The sequence below is a fragment of the Cetorhinus maximus genome, chromosome 2 (assembly GCF_964194155.1).
Source record: "Cetorhinus maximus chromosome 2, sCetMax3.hap1.1, whole genome shotgun sequence".
Taxonomy (NCBI): domain Eukaryota; kingdom Metazoa; phylum Chordata; class Chondrichthyes; order Lamniformes; family Cetorhinidae; genus Cetorhinus; species Cetorhinus maximus.
Window position 1 is genome coordinate 2243494 of NC_135880.1, and position 22810 is coordinate 2266303.

The 22810-nt window shown below is 45.2% G+C and overlaps 1 protein-coding gene across 1 annotated transcript in view; it reads left to right on the forward strand.

Annotated features, from left to right (window-relative positions):
* spef2 (sperm flagellar 2) overlaps positions 1 to 22810 on the forward strand; it is a 314152-nt gene that overhangs the window by 224196 nt on the left and 67146 nt on the right. Inside the window, exons 29-30 of the mRNA XM_078557229.1 lie at positions 8817 to 8955; positions 16482 to 16601. Coding sequence (XP_078413355.1) covers positions 8817 to 8955; positions 16482 to 16601 — 259 coding nt within the window. The remainder of the gene's footprint in view (positions 1 to 8816; positions 8956 to 16481; positions 16602 to 22810) is intronic.

A 22810-nucleotide genomic window follows, 5' to 3' on the forward strand; every position in this document is an offset into this window, starting at 1 on the left:
TCTAGTGGCAGCAAAAGCTTACTGCACCTGGTATTCCCAAGCACTCTCCCTGTCCTCACCTCTCTTTCAAATGGCAGACCCTTAATTTTTAAACTGTGTCCTCTAGTTCTATTCTCTCAGCATCCACACTGTTAAGTCCCTTCAGGATCCTGTATGTTTCAATAAGATCACCTCTCATTCTTCAAAACTCCAGTGGGTACAGGCCCAACCTGTTCAAGCTTCCCTCATAAGCCAACACCATCCCAGGATTGAGTCGAGTGAATCTTCTCTGAACTGCTAATATAATCATATCCTTTCTAACTAAGGAGACCAAAATTGTCCACAGTCCACCAGATGAGGTCGAACTAAGGCCCTGTACAACTGTAGCAACCCTTCCCTGCTTTTATATTCCATTCTCCTTGCAATAAACAACATCATTCCATTTGTCTTCCTATCACTTGCTGTACCTGCATTCTGCATTTTGTGGTTCATGTACCAGGACACCCAGATCCCTCTGTACCTCAGAGTTCTGAAATCTTTCTCTATGTAAATAATATGCTGCTTTTCTATTCTTCCCGCCAAAGTGGACAAGTTCACGTTTTCCCTCATTATACTCATTTTACCCACCCACTTAACCCATCTAAATCCCTTTGTAGACTCTTGTTGTCCTCTTGACAGCTTATTTTCCTGCCTACCTTTGTGTCATCAGCAAATTTAGCTACAATACATTTGGTCCCTTCATCGAATACTCATTGATGTAAATTGTAAATAGTTGAAGTCCCAGCACTGATCCCTGTGGCTCTCCACTCATCACATTTTGCCAACCCGAAAAAGACCCATTTATCTATACTCTCTGCTTCTTGTTAGCTAACCAATGCTCTATCCATGCTAATATTTTTTTTATTCATTCATGAGATGTGGGGAGCACTGGCTTGGTCAGCATTTATTGCCCATCCCTAACTTCTACACGTTTATCATTTAAACATTTCAAGCCCTCAGTCAAGTGTTCTACTTTCTGTGACTGACTCTCAATTGTTCTCACCAATTCTCTTCTTTCATTAGCAAACTCCTCTTTTATACATAAAAAATGATTTTCTACATTAATTAGGCTTTCCCTCAATTTCTTGTTATGGGCAATCAGCGTTTCATTTTGGCCACAGGAGTTTTCTGATGTTGGTTAAGATCAGCATGATTAACCGCCTGCTGCAATACAGTCGCTGCCACATTACTGTGTCCACTGGCCAAATCATTACCCAGAATAAAATCCACCCTTCCAACAGGTCATTTAGGAATAATTCCCACCATAACAATTCCATTCACCAAGTGACTCTGTAAGTTAACTTCACACAAAGAAGCATAAATTCCATTGATACCTCTTATCAATACTTTCTCTTTCATAAAACTACGTGAAACAAATTGTATCATCAGCCACCACCAATGATTGACCTGCCCCTGTATCTCTCAAAATTTTAATCCGTTTACTTATTTTGTTGGAGGAGTAAGGGAACACTTCTCCCTTGGACACAAAACATCCAGACCCTCTGTTAGCCTGACTCCCTTCACCAGTAATCAAAGAAGAATTCTCCGGACCATCCTGAACCATATGCCCCTTTCCTGTGTGTTCTGAGGGAACACGTTTCACCTGTACCACTGCTACAGTTTTAACAACCATTTCCTTTTCTGATGTAACCTTTCCTGAGGATTCCTTTGGCATTCCTACTACTGCAATAGGGCCACCATTTAATCTCCAGCAATCTATCCGAGCACAGCCTACCTTGTTCCAATGGAAACACTTGGGCTTTTGAATATCACCACCTTCCTTTCTGGTCTGAGGAGAAATTTCCCGAGAATTCCCAACTGTCCCTTCTCCTCCCTGGCTACTTGTCTTCCTTTCACCCTCACATCTTCTATCCTTCTCAGGTTTATGGGGATGACAATGAAAGGACCAGCTCATAATCGTCTGCCATTTCCGCTGCCTGTCTAGCTGTTTTAATCTTCTGGTCTTCAACATGGGTTCTAACTACAAGAGGAAGTGAATCTTTAACTTCTTCCAAGCAAATTACTTCCCTAAGAGCTTTATATGTTGTCTCTACCCTTAATGCCCTTATCCAATGGTCAGAACTACTTTGATTTATCCTCTCAAATTCAGTATATGTCTGCCCAGCATATTTCTTTGTATGCTGAAATTTCTGCCTGTAGGTCTCAAGGACTAACTCACATGCACTGAGAATAGACTTTTTTTTACTACATCATAAGCCACCGATACCTCTTCTGAAAGTGAAGCATAAACCTCATTAGCTCATTCTTACCAACCTAGACCGTCAAAGTAATACGGGGAGGTGATGATGTAGTGGTATTGTTGTGGGAATAGTAATCCAGAGGTCCAGGATAATGCTGTGTGGATCCAGGTTCAAATCCTGCCATGGCAGATGGTGGAATTTGACATCAATAAACATCTGGAATTAAAGACTAATGAAAATCAAGCAGTTGTTGTAAAAGCACACCTGGTTCACTAATGCCCTTTCCCTTAGGATAGGAAATCTGCTGTCCTTACCCCAGCAATGGTTGACTCTGAAATGGCCTAAAAAACCACCCAGTTGTATCTAAAGGCAACTCACAACCACCTTCTCAAGGGCAATTGGGGTTGGCCTAGGCAGCGAGTCCCACATTACTTTTCATTCATTCATGGGATGTGGGCTTCACTGGCTGGGCCAGCATTTATTGCCCATCTCTAGCTGCCCTTGAGAAGGTGGTGGTAAGCTGCCTTCTTGAGCCGCTGCAGTCCATGTGGTGTAGGTACACCCACAGTGCTGTTAGGAAGGGAGTTCCAGGATTTTGACCCAGCGACAGTGAAGGAGTCAGGATGGTGAGTGGCTTGGAGGGGAACTTCCAGGTGGTGGTGTTCCCATCTATCTGCTGCCCTTGTCCTTCTAGATGGTGGTGGCTGTTGGTTTGGAAGGTGCTGTCTAAGGAGTCTTGGTGAATTCCTGCAGTGCATCTTGTAGATGGTACACACTGCTGCTACTGTGCATCGGTGGTGTAGGGAGTGAATGTCTGTGGATGTGGTGCCAATCAAGTGGGCTGCTTTGTCCTGGATGGTGTCAAACTTCTTGAATGATGTAGGAGCTGCACTCATACAGGTAGGTGGGGAGTATTGCATCACACTCCTGACCTGTGCCTTGGAGATGGTGGACAGGCTTCGGGGAGTCAGGAGGTGAGTTATTCATTGCAGGGTTCCTAGCCTCTGACCTGTTCTTGTAGCCACAGTATTTATATGGCTAGTCCAGTTCAGTTTCTGGTCAATGGTAACCCTCAGGATTGTTGATAGTGGGAGATTCAGTGGTGGTAAGGCCATTGAACGTCAAGGGGCGACAGTTAGATTCTCTCTTGTTGGAGATGGTCATTGCCTGGCACTTGTGTGGCACGAATGTTACTTGCCATTTGTCAGCCCAAGCCTGGATATTGTCCAGGTCTTGCTGCATTTGGACATGGACTGCTTCAGTATCTGAGGAGTTGTGAATGGTGCTGAACATTGTGCAATCATCAGTGAACATCCCCACTTCTGAACTTATGATGGAAGGAAGGTCATTGTTGAAGCAGCCAAAGATGGTTGGGTCGAGGGCACTACCCTGAGGAACTCCTGCAGTGATGTCCTGGAGCTGAGATGACTGACCTCAGCTGGAGTATTGTGTACAGTTCTGGGCATCACATTATAGGAAGGATGTGAACACATTGGAGAGAGTGTAGAAGAGGTTTACAAGAATGGTTCCAGGGATGAGAAACTTCAGTTACGAAGATAGATTGGAGAGGTTGGGTCTGTTCTCTTTGGAGAGAAGAAGGTCTGAGAGGAGATTTGATAGAAATGTTCAAAACCATGAGGGGGCTGGACAGAGTAGATAGGGAGAAGCTGTTCCCGCTCGTAAAAACGAGAGGGCACAAATTTAAAGTGATTTGCAAAAGAAGCAAATGTGAGGTGAGAAAAAACTTTTCCACACAGCGAGTGGTTGGGGTCTGGAGTGCACGGCCTGGAAGTGTGTTGGAGGAGGTTCAATCGAGGCGTTCAAGAGGGCATTAGATGATTATTTGAATAGAAACAATGTGCAGGGGTAAGGGGAAAAGGCAGGGCAATGGCACTAGGTCATAATGCTCATTTGGAGAGCTGAGCAGACACGATGGGCCGAATGGTCTCCTTCTGTGCCATTAAAATTCTGTGATTCTATGATTTCTCTTGGATACTTCTTTGGCTTAGCTATCTCTTCAAATGAAATGAAGAATGCCTCTACATTCCTTTCCTCAAACTTTGGAAGAGCTGGCGCAAACTTAAACATCTCACCACTAGGTTTTGGGTTGAAGGATTTTTCGTCATCAGAACTTTACTCAACATTTGAGATCTCTTTTTTAACTTCCAGCCTTCTAAGCCAGTATTCCCTTTCTCGTTCTTTCTCTCGTTCCTCCATTGCTAACTTCTCCCTCTGGGGATCGAGTTTTCACATCTCCATTTCTCTTTGAAATATTCTCTTTTTCCCTTTTCTGCCCTTTCTTTTCCTTTTGCCTGTAATTCAAGTTTTTTTCAGTTCCTTTGCTTGTTCAAGTTGCTTCATTTGCAACTGGACCTTAGCTAACTCAATTGACTTAACCCCTGGAGAACATGGTCTCTCTATTATCCCTTCCAGTTTTAAATGCTGTGCTATTATCCTAACTCTGTCCAGTTTCTTCGCTCCTTCGGGTAATTCTAACTCCAACTTAGCCGCCAATCCCAATAATTTACTCTTGGTTAATTTCTGCAAAGCAGTCAGGGTTACATTTTCCATCTGTATAAAAGTCTTTGCAACCTCCAAAGCCATTTGGATTCCAACCCGTATAATATACCTCACAGCAACTCCAATTCCTTTGTTCAGTACCCCTGTACCTCCATGTGCTCTTTAAAAAGGATTCACAGATCCCACCAATGTTCGAGGATTTCCAATCCCACCTTATAATGACAATCTCAAACCAATTATTGTTCCACATTCAATCACCCACTGTCCGCATTTCAAATCCCGCAAGAGCCCCCACTTTGTTATGATCCCAGCTGAGATTACCCCTGGACAAGCCTGAACCCAGGGTGGAACCCAGCTTGATAGATCCTAACTTTAATTTGTTTGTTTAGATACGTGGAGAGGGGTTACTGAACAGAGTCACAGGAGTCAGCTCATGAACTTCTACCAAAAGAATAAAATATTTATTTAACAAGAAAGGATGAACTATATTACAATACTCCTTCACCCTCAACTATACCTTTACAGATATATACAGATTTGTAAGGAGAACACAAGTTACAAAAGCAATCTTACACTTTAATGTTCACAGTAAGTACACAGTCCATGTAAACCTATGGCGACCTGTGGTCAGAAAATCACACTCTGAAACCAAGTGACTGATGCCACCTCAACCAGATGCTATGGATCTCTCATCAACTCCCTTCAGATGCTTGTCACACCATGTGCAAACTGGTCTCACTGAACTCCATCTTCCACATGAGGGTTTCCAATCTCCACTTTCCCAGAACTCGCTTTAGAATATTTTCCCAAACCAACGCTTTCTCACGGACGCCTTCTGCAAGGGTTCACCTCCAGGGTTTCGAACTCTCATTCTGATGATCCTCTCCACTGGGTCACCACATGCATTCAAGCTTTCTTCCATGCACTCTCTCTCACTAACTCAGCCATCAACATTACCACTCCTCTTGCTTGTTTACCCTAGCTGCAACAGTCATAAAAACATCATTAGAAATGCAAGTGAAACCAAAACTCAATTTCACCTTTTCTTAACACATAAAAACGGAAATACAAATCAAACCAACTGTAAGTCTAAAACTCATCCCTCACACTCAAAAATATAAATTTAACTTACTTAAACTATCTATATTTCCTAACAGTACTAAAGGTGGTGGCATGGAAATAGTGGATGTGTTGGTTGTCACCTTCCAAAATTCTGTAGATTCTGAAACAGTCCCGGCAGTTTGGAGGGTGGCAAATAAAACCCCACTATTTAGAAAAGGAGGAAGGGAGAATACAGTGAATTACAGACCGATTAGCCCGAAATCAGTGGTAGGGAAAATGCTAGAGTCTATTATAAAGGACGTGATAACTGGGCACTTAGAAAATATCAACGGGATTAGATAAAGTCAACATGGGTTTATGAAAGGGAAATCACGTTTGACAAACCTCCTCGAGTTCTTTGAGGACGTAACTAGTCTAACAGATAAGGGAGAACCAGTGGATGTGGTGTATTTGGATTTTCAGAAAGCTTTTGATAAGGTCCCCCATAAGAGGTTAGTGTGTAAAATTAAAGCACATGGGATTGGGGGTAATATATTGGCATGGATTGAGAATTGGTTAGCAGGCAGGAGATAGAGTGTAGGAATAAATGGGTCTTTTTCAGAGTGGCAGGTGGTGACTGACGGGGTACTGCAGGGGTCAGTGCTTAGTCCCCAGCTATTCACAATATACATCAATGATTTGGATGAGGGAACCAAGTGTAATATTTCCAAGTTTGCTGACGACATGAAACTTGGTGGGAATGTGAGGGGTGAGGAGGGTGTTATGAGGCTTCAAGGTGATTTAGACAAGTTGAGTGAGTGGGTAAATACATGGCAGATGCAGTATAACATGGCTAAGTGTGAAGTTATCCACTTTAGTAGTAAAAACAGAATAGCAGAATGTTATTTAAATGGTGATAGATTGGGAAATGTTGATGTACAAAGGGATCTGGGTGTCCTTGTACACCAATCACTGAAAGCAAGCATGCAGGTGCAGCAAGCAGTTAAGAAGGCAAATGGTATGTTGGCCTTCATTGCAAGAGGACTTGAGTACAGGAGCAAGGGTGTGTTACTGCAGCTGTACAGGGCCTTGGTGAGACCACACCTGGAGTATTGTGTGCAGTTTTGGTCTCCTTACCTAAGAAAGAATATACTTGCCATAGAGAGAGTGCAGCGAAGGTTCACCAGACTGATTCCTGGGATGGCAGGATTGTTGTATGAGGAGAGATTGGGCCGACTGGGCCTGTATTCAGTGGAGTTTAGAAGAATGAGAGGGGATCTCATTAAAACATATAAAATTCTGACAGGGATGGACAGACTGGATGCAGGGATGATGTTTCCTCTGGCTGGGGGGTGGAGTTTAGAACAAGGGGTCACAGTCTCAGGATACGGGTAGACCATTTAGGACTGAGATGAGGAGAAACTTCTTCACTCAGAGGGTGGTGAACCTGTGGAATTCTCTACCACAGAAGCTGTGGATATATTTAAGAAGGAAATAGATAGATTTCTAGACTCTAAAGGCATCAAGGGGTATGGAGAGAGAGCAGGAGTACGGCGTTGGGACAGAGGATCAGCCATGATCATACTGAATATTGGAGAAGGCTCGAAGGGCCAAATGACCACTCCTGCTCCTACATCCTATGCTTCTAAGCTTCCCTGTACCTATGCCCCCACCCCTTGTGCCTGTTATCCCTGCTCCCACCCCCCACTCCCAGCCAGAATGCTGGTCTCTGAATGTTCAGTCGCTGCACAATTGTGTCCTTCAGGACAACTGTAGCACCCACGTGGAAGAGGATAAAATAATTATGGACCCAGGCTCAGTGCGGCCTTTTTGAGCATTCTAATACCAAATGGAGGAGGAGAAGGGAGAGGCACGCCGAGTGCTGTCTCAGGAGGAGGCCCTGCCTGAGGTCCAGAGTGCGGGGGAGCCACAGCAAGAACAGGTTCAGGAGAATAGACCCAGATCACAGGAGTGACTCGGTAGAGCTAGAGTACATTGAAGAGGACTCTTCTATTTGCAGATGACTTAGAGACAATTCCTTGCACATCTGCCCTTGCCCTGAGCTTTGATAGATCACATTGTCACATTGTTTGTGAAGAGCTAACGACCGTGGAGCCGGAGGCTATCCCCTGCCAGTGGCCTTGAAGGTCACCGCTGTGCTCAATTTCTTTGCCTGCAGATCGTTTCAGGGATCCACAGGGGACCTGTGTGGCATCTCGCAGTCCGCCACACATAGATGCATTAAGGAGGTCACACATGCCCCCTACAGCAAGGCGCTTCACCATGTGAGGTTTCCACTTGATGAAGATAGCCAGGCTGTGAGATTCACTGGGTTTGCAGCTATCTCAGGCTTCCCCAGAGTGCAGGATGCAATCGACTGCACCCATGTGGCTTTGAGGGCTCCATGGCAGCAGCTCCTAATGTTTATCAACCGTAAAGTCTTTCATTCCATCAATGTTCAACTGGTCTGCAATCCTCGGCAGCACATAATGCACATTTGTGCCAGGTACCCTGGGAGTTCCCATGACTCATACATCCCAGGTGCCTCAGATATACGAGGGGCCTGAGTGTCTGCAGGGATGGCTGCTTGGTCCATGTGTCCACTTCATTCTTCCACTGGTTCAAACACCGAGAACATCAGAAAATAGTCATACTCTGACAATTTACACTTGGCTTCCTCCCATTGTTCGCAATGGCTACTAGCTTTATAGATTTCCAGCTGATTTTTTTCTTGGTTTCCAATCTTCTCCTTTAGGCAACTATTCTCTGCTACCATGTTATACCCCAGAAAGCCAGTTGGCAAAGGATAGAACTAGAACCAATCTTTACGCCCCTTTATAGGTATTTATTGACTGAGTTACACATTACATGGATGCGCTTTCTAACCTAACAGCCACAGTTTTAATCTCTGACTATTTATAGGGGCTCAAATGAATCCCCAGTTAAAGCCCACAATCTGCATGCAATTAAATCCAATTACTATGGAATTAACTTTCTCTTTCTCTTTATTTCCCATTCTTTCCCTTTCGGTTTCAGATCCAAACAGTAGTAAAAACCAAGGAGGAAGAGGAGAAGAAAGAACAGAAGCTGAAAGAAGAAAAGGAAAAAGACCTCCAGAAATCAGCTGAGAAAGATCCGAAGAAGAAGAGAGGAAAGTCAGCAGATAAGAAGAAAGGTACTTGTTTCAGTCACTGGAACTGGGCTGCATTGGGAATATGGCATAGGGCTAGATTTGAGAATGGGGTAAGGATTGGATTGGGAATACGGGTAAGGTTTGGATCGGGGATATGGCATAGGGACAGATTGGGAATATGGGGAAGGGCTTTTTTTGAGAATGGGTTGAGGGCTGGATTGGGAATACGGCTTGGGCCTTAATTGACACATTGCCCTCACTCTCAGCCCCCACCCCCAACATTACTAATCACCTGGGCGATTGTCCCCTCCAGCCCTGCCAGGGAATTACCATGCTGGCAGTATGTACAGTCCCCATCTCAGGAGCTCTCCAGTCACTGGGCACCAGTCTGGTGCCACGTCTTGCCTGCAGGTACTGGGGACTAGCCAGGGCACACTGAGAGTCAACCACCTAAATCTCTGGATGTCTGTGTGCTGTCACATCACACCTGTCCCACTGCAGTCTCTCCAAGAGAAGGCCTGACAAACATACCACAAGCTGGGACTTGACTGTGACCCAGTGGTTGGTTTACTTTACATGAAATATATAAATGTAGTTTTCACATGGAGCTTCGTAAAACCATTCCATATATCATATAAATATTAAACCGTTACAGGAAAGTCAAATTAGAATAAAACCGGACAGATAATCCAGCATCACCCAAGGCACCGGAAACGACAATGACAATCTCAGCCCTGTCGACCCTGCAAAGTCCTCCTTACTAACACTTGGGGGCTAGTGCCAAAATTGGGAGAGCTGTCTCACAGACTAGTCAAGCAACAGCCTGACATAGTCATCCTCACAGAATCATATCTTGCAGACAATGTCCCAGACACCACCATCACCATCCCTGGGTATGTCCTGTCCCACCGACAGGACAGGCCCAGCAGAGGTGACAGCACAGTAGTATACAGTCAGGAGGGAGTTGCCCTGGGAGTCCTAAACATCAACTCCGGACTCCTTGAAGTCTCATAGCATCAGGTCAAACGTGGACAAGGAAACCTCCTGCTGATTATCACGTACCGCCCTCCTTCAGCTGATGAATCAGCGCTTCCTCCATGTTGAACACCACGAAGGAAGCACTGAGCATAGCAAGGGCACAGCATGTACTCTGGGTGGGGGACTTCAATGTCCATCACCAAGAGTGGCTCGGTAAGACCACAACTGACCGAGCTGGCTGCGTCCTAAAGGACATAGCTGCTAGACTGGGTCTGTGGCAGCTGGTAAGGGAACCAACAAGAGGGAAAAACTACAGACAGAAACTAAGGCCCTATCTGCCCTCTCAGGTGGACCTTTTTTTATTCTTTCATGGGTGTTGGTGTCGCTGGCATGGCCAGCATTTGTTCCCCATCCCTAATTGTCCTTGAACTGAGTGGCTTGCCATACCATTTCAGAGGGCAGTTAAAGAGTCAACCACTATTGACACAGTCGTTGGTAAAGGCTGAGTTGTTCAAATCCGAGAGGGAAACTTGAAATAACTGTCATAACCCATTTTTGCAATTTGTATGTTTCGAGATGCAGGCTTTGAATTCAGTAGTAATAAGACCATCGAGTCCCAAGAGGTTTTTTTTATAAAACTAAATTAAGCATTTATTGATACAAGAAAAATTGTAAACACATAGATATGTCTGCAAAATTACTGTTATAATAACTACAAAAATCCCCTAATCAATCTGACTCTCAGTTACACCCCCGTTAAGGCAACAGTAAAACTCATAGATTTAAACAGACCCCTGACAAAGCACACCCTGGACAATCACATTCAAAATGAGTTTCTTTCAGCTCTGGGTCCTTGCAGACAGACTTGAGGCTGACAGGCTGGAGGCTTTAGATCTTAGAATCCCTCCTCCTTTTACCAACAGCCTTCTCTTCCTTTATACATATTTTCCTCTTTGAATGCAAATTCCCATTGTCACTAGGTTTTTCTTTAACTTTAAATCTTCTAACAATAAAACCCTTTCATAATACCCACTTTTTTTTTTAATTCATTCACGTGATATGGGTGTCCCTGGCTGGGCCAGCATTTATTGCTCATCCCAGGTTGTCCTTGAGAAGGTGGTGGTGAGCTGCCTTCTTGAACCGCTGCAGTCCCTGTGGTGTAGGTACACCCACAGTGCAGTTAGGGAGGGAGTTCCAGGATTTTGACCCAGCGACAGTGAAGGAACGGTGATATATTTCCAAGTCAGGATGGTGTGTGACTTGGAGGGGAACTTCCAGGTGGTGGTGTTCCCATCTATCTGCTGCCTTGTCCTTCTAGGTGGTAGTGTTCGTGGGTTTGGAAGGTGCTATCTAAGGAGCCTTGGTGAATTCCTGCAGTGCATCTTGTAGATGGTACACACTGCTGCTACTGTGCGTCAGTGGTGGAGGGAATGAATGTTTGTGGATGTGGTGCCGATCAAGCGGCTGCTTTGTCCTGGATGGTGTCAAGCTTCTTCAGTACTGTAGGAGCTGCACTCATCCAGGCAGGTGGAGAGTATTCCATCACACCCCTGACTTGTGCCTTGTAGATGGTGGACAGGCTTTGGGGAGTCAGGAGGTGAGTTATTTGTCACACGATTCCTAGCCTCTGACCTGCTCTTGTAGCCATAGTATTTATATGGCTATTCCACATAAATAGGCTCACTAGTAAAAAAGGCTTACTAGTAAGCTTTGAAAAAAAATAAACACATTGTTTCTGAGCTTCACCTGGTTAGGTGTAATATTTCACCCGGTCCTTTAAATGGTCTATTTAAAAATGAAAATTGCCCCCTTTACACCTCACCTTCTAATTCTTCCCCATACCCCCTCCCAGCCCTGCATCTCTTGCGCAAAACATTAAATCACTGAACTTGTTCTCTCACCGAACAATTTCTCCTTAAACTTGTCTCACTTCCTCCAAATGAAAGGTGTGGCTATGGGTACCTGCATGGGTCCCAGTTATATCTTTATGGTGTATGTGGAACATTCCTTGTTCCAGTCCTACTCAGGCCCCCTCCCACAACTCTTTCTCCGGTACATCGATGACTGTTTCAGTGCCGCTTCATGCTCTTGTCTGGATCTGGGAAAATGTATCAATTTTGCTTCCAATTTCCACCCTCCATCACCTTCACATGATCCATCACTGACACTTCCCTTCCTTGACCTCTTTTCGTCTCACTTTCTAGTGATAGACTGTCCACCAATATTCATTACAAGCTCACTAACTCCCAGAGCTACCTCGACTACAGCTCCTCACACCCTGCTTCCTGTAAGGACTCCATCTCATTCTCTCAGTTCCTTCGCCTCCATTGCATCTGTTCTGATGATGCCACTTTCCAAAACGGCACTTCTGACATGTCTTCCTTCTTCCTTCACCAAGGTTTCCCACCCACTGTGGTTGACAGGGCCCTGTCAACCACATCTTCCATGCCCCTGTCCTCACGCCTTCTCCTCCTTCCCACAAACATGATAGGGTCCCCCTTGTCCTCACTTATCAGCCCACCAGCCTCCGCATTCAAAGGATCATCCTCCGCCATTTCCGCCAACTCCAGCATGATGCCACCACCAAACACATCTTCCCTTCACCCCCAACCTGTTGGCATTCCGTAGGGACCGTTCCCTCCAGGACAGCCTGGTCCACTCCTCCATCACCCACAACACCTCATCCCCCTCCCACAGCACCTTCCAATACAATTACAGAAGGAGCAACACCTGCCCCTTTACTTCCCCACTCCTCACCATCCAAGGGCCCAAACACTCCTTTCAGGTGAAGCATAGAAACATAGAAACTAGGAGCAGGAGTAGGCTATTCAGCCCTTCGGGCCTGCTCCACCATTCATCATGATCGTGGCTCATCATCCAACTCAATAGCCTGCTCCCGCTTTCTCCCCATATCCTTTGATCGCCTTTTGCCCCAAGAGCTATATCTAACTACTTCTTGAAAACATACTACTTTCTGTGGTAACAAATTCCACAGGCTCACCACTCTCTGGGTGAAGAAATTTCTCCTCATCTCAGTCCTAAATGGTCTACCCCGTACCCTCAGACTGTGACCCCAGGTTCTGGACTCCCCCACCATCAGGAACATCCTTCCTGCATCTACCCTGTCTAGTCCTGCTAGAATTTTATAAATTTCTATGAGATCCCCCCTCATTCTTCTGAACTCCAGCGAATATAATCCTAACCGACTCAATCTCTCCTCATATGTTAGTCCTGCCATCCCAGGAATCAGTCTGGTAAACCTTTGCTGCACTCCCTCTATAGCAAGAACATCCTTCCTCAGATAAGGAGACCAAAACTGCACACAATATTCCAGGACAAAAACAAAAATACCTGGAAAAACTCAGCAGGTCTGACAGCATCTGCAGAGAGGGATAGAGTTGACGTTTCGAGTCTGTATGACCCTTCATCAGAAGAGTCTCGAAACATCAACTGTATCCCTCTCCGCAGATGCTGTCAGACCTGTTGAGTTTTTCCAGGTATTTTTGTTTTTGTTCTAGATTTCCAGCATCCGCAGTATTTTGCTTTTATCACAATATTCCAGGTATGGTCTCACCAAGGCCCTGTATAATTGCAGCAAGACACCCCTGCTCCTGTACTCGAATCCTCTGGCAATGAAGGCCAACATACCATTTGACTTCTTTACCGCCTGCTGCACCTGCATGCTTACCTTCAGCGACTGGTGTACGAGGACACCCAGGTCTCATTGCACATTCCCCTCTCTCAATTTATAGCCATTCAGATAATAATCTGCCTTCCTGTTTTTGCTACCAAAGTGAATAACCTCACATTTATCCACATTATACTGCATCTGCCATGCATTTGCTCACTCACTCAGCTTGTCCAAATCACACTGAAGCATCTCTGCATCCTCCTCACAGCTCACCCTCCCACCCAGCTTTGTGTCATCTGCAAATTTGGTTCCCTCACCTAAATCATTAATATATATTGTGAATAGCTGGGGTCCCAGCACCGATCCCTGTGGTACCCCACTAGTCACTGCCTGCCATTCAGAAAAAGACCCGTTTATTCCTACTCTTTGTTTCCTGTCTGCCAACCAGTTTTCTATCCATCTCAATACACTACCCCCAATCCCATGCGCTTTAATTTTACACACTAATCTCTTTTGTGGGACTTTGTCGAAAGCCTTCTGAAAGTCCAAATAAACCACATCCACTGGCTCCCCCTCATCAACTCTACTAGTTATATCCTCGAGAAATTCCAATAGATTTGTCAAGCATGATTTCCCTTTCATAAATCCATGCTGACTCTGTCCGATTCTGCCACTGTTTTCCACATGCTCAGCTATTAAATCTGTTATAATGGACTCTAGAATTTTCCCCACTACCAACGTCAGGCTGACTGGTCTATAATTCCTTGTTTTCTCTCTACCTCCCTTTTTAAATAGTGGGATTACATTAACTACCCTCCAATCTGTAGGAACTGTTCCAGTGCCTATAGAATCTCGGAAGATGACCACCAATGCATCCACTATTTCTAGGGCCACTTCCTTCAGTACTCTGGGATGTAGATTATCAGGCCCTGGGAATTTATCGACCTTAAATCCCATCATTTTCCCCAACACCATTTCCCTACTAATACTGATTTCTTTCAGTTCCTCCCTCTCACTAAACCCTGTGTTCCCCAACATTTCTGGTATGTTATTAGTGTCCTCCCTTGTGAAGACAGAACCAAAGTATGCATTTAGTTGGTCAGCCATTTCTTTGTTCCCCATTATAAATTCCCATTTCTGACTCTAAGGGACCTATATTTGTCTTCACCAATCTTTTTCTCTTCACATACCTGTAGAAAGTTTTACAGTCAGTTTTTATGTTCCCCGCAAGCTTACTCTCGTACTCTATTTTCCCCTTCTTAATCAATCCTCCTTTGCTGAATTCTAAACTGCTCCCAATCCTCAGGTTTGTTGTTTTTTCTGGCCAATTTGTATGCCTCTTCCTTGGATCTAATACTATCTCTAATTTCCCTTGTAAGCCATGGTTTGGCCATCTTTCCTGTTTTACTTTTGCGCCAGACAGGAATAAACAATTGTTGCAGTTCACCCATGCGCTCTTTGAGTGTTTGCCATTGCCTATCCACCGTCATCCCTTTAAGTAACGTTTCCCAATCCATCATAGCCAACTCGCGCCTCATACAGCTATTCACTTGCACTTCCTTCAATTTAATCTACTGCATTCGCTGCTCCCAAAGCGGTTTCCTCTACATTGGAGAGACCAAACGCAGACTGTGTGACCACTTTGCAGAACATCTTCAGTCTGTCCGCAAGCATGACCCAGACCTCCCTGTCGCTTGCCATTTTAACACTCCACCCTGCTCTCATGCCCACATGTCCGTCCTTGGCTTGCTGCATTGTTCCAGTGAAGCCCAACGCAAACTGGAGGAACAGCATCTCATCTTCGGACTAGGCACTTTACAGCCTTCCAGACTGAATATTGAGTTCAACAACTTCAGATCATGAACTCTCTCATCCATCTCATCCCCTTTCCAATCCCCCTTTTTTCAATATTCATTTTCATTATTTAATTTTTATTTTTATCCACATATTTATTTTCATTTTTATTCAGTTTTATCTCCACCTTTTATCCTATTTTCAATCTCTTTTCCCACCACCACCCCCTCACCCCCACCCCACCCCCACTAGGGTGTCTGTCACTGGTTCATGTTGTTCTTTCCACAGTGCTTACCCTTGTCCTGCTATTATCACATTCTGCTTTCTGATCTTAATGCCACCATCAGCACCTCCTTTAGCCAGTATCACAATCATTAACACCCTTTGGCCTTTTGTTTATGACATCTTTATCAATCTCTCCTTTACCTCCACCTATCTCTGGCCTTCTATTCAGCTTCACCTGCTCCACCCCCCCCTTAAAACAGTATAAATTTCATCACATTTTTACTCCTTTTTAGCTCTGAAGAAGAGTCACACGGACTCGAAATGTTAACTCTGCCTTTCTCTCCGCAGATTCTGTCAGACCTGCTGAGCTTTTCCAGCATTTTCTGTTTCTGTCTTAAGTCAGTGTTTTCTAGCCCTTATGAGCATCATCATATCTATCCATCTTATCCAAATCTGTCATAATCCTATAAGCTATTTGAACAGCATAGTGCAGATTCTGGAAATCTAAAATAAAAACAGAAAATGCTGGAGCTGCAATGGTTTGTTTTGACAGCTGAGTCCATTGTGGATGCATGACTGAGTTTCAAAAGCTAATGAAGCACTTAGCTCAGCAGGGGTTTGTTTACACAGTTGTCTAGGGGGCTGAGAGCATGGTTTGATTGGCAGTTTTAAGAGATTACAATAGGATTAGCTGTCTTTGATGTGGTTTCTGAATAGATGTTTGGTTTCACAACTTAATGAACTCTTAAGGGGATTTAAAGTTTGGGCCAGCACAGACACAACATGCTGACTGACCTCCTATTGTGCTGTGACCATTCTATAATTCGATGCTAGGTGGAAAGGTGAGGTTACTCTGTGACAAAAGAATACATTTATTTGATTTTTTCTGTTTACCTCCAAAAATCTGTCAAACCTTTCAGAGGCTCTCTGTGTTTTTCAGGCCGTCAGTCTGGAACCCCATCTGTGTCATCCCCTGTGATTGAGAATCCAGAGGTGGAAAAGAAGAGAGAACTGAGGGAGCGAATATACACAGAGTACATGGGAGCACTGGAAGATGAAGGTGATTGAGAGTTTCTGTCTCACAGCCCAGTCTGTTCACTCGGGGAGGGGGGTCTCTCACAGCCCAGTCTGTTCACTCGGGGAGGGGGGTCTGTCTCACAGCCCAGTCTGTTCACTCGGGGAGGGGGGTCTCACACAGCCCAGTCTGTTCACTCGGGGAGGGGGTTCTCTCACAGCCCAGTCTGTTCACTCGGGGAGGGGGTTCTCTCACAGCCCAGTCTGTTCACTCGGGGAGGGGGGTCTCTCACAGCCCAGTCTGTTCACTCGGGGAGGGGGTTCTGTCTCACAGCCCAGTCTGTTCACTCGGGGAGGGGGGGTCTCACACTGCCCAGTCTGTTCACTCGAGGAGGGGGTTCTCTCACAGCCCAGTCTGTTCACTCGGGGAGGGGGGTCTCTCACAGCCCAGTCTGTTCACTCGGGGAGCGGGTTCTCTCACAGCCCAGTCTGTTCACTCGGGGAGAGGGGGTCTCTCACACAGCCCAGTCTGTTCACTCGGGGAGTGGGGTCTCTCACAGCCCAGTCTGGGTTCACACATACACGGACACAGAGATACACTGACAGACTTACGCAGGCATACCTACACAGATACATGTACACAGGCACACATTCACATACAGAGGAACACATATACAATTATAGAGATACATATATACAGTCAGACTTACACACACATCCACAGGTATACACAAATATACATACATGTACCCAGAGATACACAGACATACACTCACATAGACATATGGACAGACATTCTCACATGTGCACACAGATATACATACATGTCCACCTATTAACGTATGTACACAGGTATACACACATGTACACAGAAATACAAACACTGACAGAGAAATACACATGCAATAATATAGACATACACACATAGAAAATAAGAGCAGGAATAGGCCATTCGGCCCTTTGAGCCTGCTCCCACCATTTTGTTTTTATTTATTCATGGGATGTGGGCATCACTGGCTAGGCCAGTATTTATTGTCCATCCCTAATTGCCCTCATTCAGAGGGCATTTTTAAGTCTCAACCACATTGCTGTGGGTCTGAAGTCACACCTAGGCCACACCAGGTAAGTACATTACTGAACCCAATGGGTTTTTATGACAATCGACAGTGGTTTCATAGTTAACATTAGAATTTTAATTCCAGATTTTTGCTAAATTCAAATTTCACCATCTGCTATGGTGGGATTTGAACCTGGATCCCCAGAGAATTATCCTGGGTCTTGGGATTAGTAGGTCAGTGACATACCACAATGCCACACTGCCACTGTCACCCCTTCAGTATAAGTATGGCTGATCCTCTACCTCAATGCCATACTCCTGCCTCAAGCCTGCATACTTCCCCACAGATCTTTGTGTCATCTGCAAATTTAGCTACCATTCCTTCGCTCCCCTCATCTAAGTCATTGATATCAATTGCAAAAAGTTGAGGCCCCAGCACAGACCCCTGCAGGACTCCCACTCATCACATCCTGCCAATCAGAAAAAGACCCATTTATGCATACTCTCTGTTTTCTGCCAGCCAGCCAATCTTTTTTATTATTATTCATTCACAGAATGTGGGTTGGGCCAGCATTTATTGCCCATCCCTAATTGCCCTTGAGAAGGTGGTAGTGAACTGCTTTCTTGAACCACTGCAGTCCATGTGGTAGGTACACCCACAGTGCTGTTAGGGACAGAGTTCCAGGATTTTGACCCAGCGGCAGTGAAGGAACGGTGATATATTTCCAAGTCAGGATGGTGAGTGACTTGGAGGGGAACTTACAGGTGGTGATGTTCCCATCTATCTGCTGCCCTTGTCCTTCTAGATGGTAGTGGTCGTGGGTTTGGAAGGTGCTGTCAAAGGAGCCTTGGTGAATTCCTGCAATGCATCTTGTCGATGGTACACACACTGCTGCTACTGTGCGTCGGTGGTGGAGGGAGTGAATGTTTGTGGATGTGGTGCCAATCAAGCGGGCTGCTTTGTTCTGGACAGTGTCAAGCTTCTTGAGCGTGGTCTTCTATCTATGCTAATATGTTACCCCCTACACCATGTGCTTTTATTTTTTGCAGCAATCTTTGGTGTGGCAACTGATCAAATACTTTCTGGAAATCCAAGTACAGTTCGTCTACAGGCTCCCCTTTATGCACTGCGCGTGTTACTCCTTCAATGAATTCTAATTAGTTGGTTAAACATGATTTCCCTTTCACAAAACCCATGCGGACTCTATTGATTACCTTGATTTTCTCTAAGTGCCCAGCTATAACCTCCTTAATGATCGATTCTAACACCTTCCCCATGACAGACATCAAGCTAACTGACCTATAGTTTCCTGTTTTCTGCCTCCCTCCCTTCTTGAATAGAGGGGTTATATTTACTACTTTCCAGTCTAATGGAACCTTTCCAGATTCGAGCAAATTTTGGAAAATTAACACCAGCGCACCTACTACCTCATTAGCCACTTCTTTTAAGACCCTAGGATGAAGCCATCAGGACCCGAAGACTTGTTAACCTGCTGCTCCATTAGTTCTCAGGGAGACCATTCTCTTGGAAGAATTTAAAAAGTCCCTATCTTTTGTAATAAGAACCCATCTTGAAGATCAAAGGGTTGCAACTGCCAGACAGGCAGCAGTAATGGCTGATGATTATGGGCTGATCCATAAAACTAAACCTTGTTTCCATCATCCCCACATATTTGAAAAGGATAGAAGGTGGGAGAGTGAAAGGAAAGAATGGATAGCTGGCAATACCTTGAGATCTCCTCTCCAGTTCAACAAGGAAGATACTGAGGGTGGAGATGAATCTCGACAGCCTAAGTGTTTCCATTGTAATAAAGTGGGACATATTCGTTCAGAATGCTGAAAGTTGCAAGGGGGAGGGGGGATAGAATGTTAGCAGAATAGGGACACATCACAATACAGTAAAACAATCAAGTCAGAGGGAGTACAGCTGCAATAAGTTTCAAGGGAGTAAGGCAAGGCTGGATGGCCTCTACTTTAATGCCAGGAGTATTACAGGTAAAACAGATGAGTTAAGGGTGAGGATTGACATGTGGAATTGTGATATAGTAGCCATCACTGAGACGTGGTTGAGGGAAGGGCAGGATTGGCAGCTCAACATTCTGGGATATAGAATCTTCAGGTGAGACAGGGGAGGGGGTAAAAGAGGAGGAGGTGTTGCATTATTAGTTAAGGAGTCAGTTACTGCAGTAAGAGGAGATGATATCTTGGAGGGGGCATCGAATGAAACTTTGTGGGTAGAGTTTAGGAATAAAAAAGGGGCAACCACATTATTAGGTGTTTATTATAGACCCCCAGATAGTCAGCGGGAAATTGAGAGGCAAATATGTGCACAATTTGTGGAGGTGTGTAAAAACAATAACAATAGGGTAATTATATTAGGTGATTTCAACTTTCCAAACATTAATTGGGATAGATATAGTGTTAAGGGCTTGGATGGAGTGGATTTCTTAAAATGTGCACAGGAAAACCTTTTAGGTCAATATGTAGAGGGTCCAACAAGGGATGGTGCATTGCTGGACCTAATTCTGGGGAATGAAGCCAGACAGGTGGCTGAGGTGGTGGTGGGGGAGCATTTTAGTGATAGCGACCAAAACGTGGTACAGTTTAAGTTTGTTATGGACAAAGAAATCGACAAGTTGCAAAAAAATGTTTTGGATTGGGGGAGAGTGGATTTTAGTAAAATAAGGCAGGATCTGGCCAAGGTAGACTGGGAACAGTTACTTGTGGGGAAATCTACAGAGGAACAGTGGGGGGTGTTCAAAAAGGAAATGGGGAGGGTATAGGCTCAACATGTTCCCTCTAGGGTGATAGGAAGGAGTAACAAGCCCAGAGAACCATGGATGACCAGAGATATTCAGGTTACAATGAGAAGGAAAAGAGAGGCTTTTAGCAGGTACAAGGGAAGCAAATCAGCAGAGGCATTAGTGGAGTACAGAAAGTGCAGGGTGGAGCTTAAGAAAGCAATTAGGAGAGCAAAGAGAGGATATGAGAAAGCTCTGGCTGGTAAAAGTAGGGCAAATCCCAAGATATTCTATAAGTATATCAATGGGCAGAGGATAACCAGGGAAAGAGTAGGGCCCATTAGAGTCCAAGGGGGCAATCTATGGGTGGAGCCAGAGGACCTCACTAGAGTGTTAAATGAATACTTCACGTCCGTCTTCACCCAAGAGAATGAGGGTGAAGGTATCGAACTCGGGGAGAGAGACTGTGAGGTTCTTAAGCAAATTGATATAGGGAGTGACAAGATTTTGGAGGTGTTGGCAGGCTTAAAATTGGACAAATCTCCAGGTCCGAATGATTTGTGTCCCAGACTGCTGAGAAGGCAAGGGAGGAGATCGCAGGGGCTCTGACCCGAATTGGCTTAATTGTAGGAGGCAGAGGGTGATGACAGAAGGATGCTTTAGTGTCTGGAAGCCAGTGTCCAGTGGCGTACCACAGGGATCTGTGCTCGGTCCCCTATTATTTGTCATTTATATAAACGACATAGATGACTATGTTGGGAGTAGGATTAGTAAATTTTGCGGATGACACAAAGCTTGGCCAGGTGGTTAACAGTGAGGTTGAGTGTCCTGGGCTACAGGAAGATATAGATGGGATGATCAAATGGGCAGATAAATGGCAGATGGAATTTAACCCTGAAAAGTGTGAGGTGATACACTTTGGAAGGAGTAATTTGACAAGGAAGTATTCAATGAACAGCATGACACTAGGAAGTTCTGAGGAACAAAGGGACCTTGGCGTGTGTGTCCATAGATCTCTGAAGACGGAGGGGCATGTTAGTGGGGTGGTGAAAAAGGCATATGGGACACTTGCCTTTATCAATCGAGGCATAGATTACAAAAGTAGGGAGGTCATTTTGGAGTTGTATAGAACCTTGGTGAGGCCACAGCTGGAGTACTGTGTGCCGTTCTGGTCACCACATTATAGGAAGGATGTGATTGCACTGGAGGGGGTGCAGAGGAGATTCACCAGGATGTTGCCTGGGATGAAACTTTCAAGTTATGAAGAGAGGTTGGATAGACTTGGGTTGTTTTCGTTGGAGCAGAGAAGACTGAGGGGCGACCTGATCGAGGTGTACAAGATTATGGGGGGCATGGACAGGGTGGATAGGGAGCAGCTGTTCCCCTTAGTTGAAGGGTCAGTCACGAGGGGACATAAGTTCAAGGTGATGGGCAGGAGGTTTAGGGGGAATGTGAGGAAAAACTTTTTTACCCAGAGGGTGGTGACGGTCCGGAATGCGCTGCCTGGGAGGGCGGTGGAGACGGGTGGTCTTGCATCCTTTAAAAAGTACCTGGATGAGCATTTGGCACGTCATAACATTCAAGGCTATGGGCCAAGTGCTGGTAAATGGGATTAGGTAGGTAGGTCAGGTGTTTCTCACTTGTCGGTGCAGACTCGATGGGCCGAAGGGCCTCTTCTGCACTGTGATTCTGTGACTTATTAAAGTTCATAAGAGTGAGTCTGTAAAGGGAACTCAAAAAGAAAATGCCACCGATCAAATTGTAGCCTTAACTACAAATAAAGGTCTGGAGGTAAACACTGCTGTGAATGCAGGCAAAGTGAATAAGGTAGATGAGAGATATAAGGGATTTTTGTCTAAAGGGAAGGTAAAAACAAAAAGCTAAAAGCTACTGCGGATGCTGGAAATCCAAAACAAAAACAGAATTACCTGGAAAAACTCAGCAGGTCTGGCAGCATCGGTGGAGAAGAAAACAGTTGACGTTTCGAGTCCTCATGACCCTTCGGCAGAACTGAGTATAGTTAGGAGAGAGGTGAAATATAAGCTGGTCTAAGGTGGGGGGCAGGGGGAGAGAGAAGTTGAGGATGGGGTGGTTGTAGGGATAAGCAAGCAGTGATAGGAGCAGATAATCAAAAGATGTCACAGACAAAAGGATCAAAGAGGTGTTGAAGGTGGTGAAGGTGGGAGTGAGTGAGGGTGTGAGTGAGTGTGAAGGTGGGAGTGAGTGAGGGTGGGTGAGTGAGTGAGTGTGAAGGTTTGAGTGAGTGAGGGTGGGTGAGTGAGTGAGTGTGAAGGTGGGAGTGAGTGAGGGTGGGTGAGTGAGTGAGTGTGAAGGTGGGAGTGAGTGAGGGTGGGTGAGTGAGTGAGTGTGAAGGTGGGAGTTAGTGAGGGTGGGTGAGTGAGTGTGAAGGTTTGAGTGAGTGAGGGTGGGTGAGTGAGTGTGAAGGTGGGAGTGAGT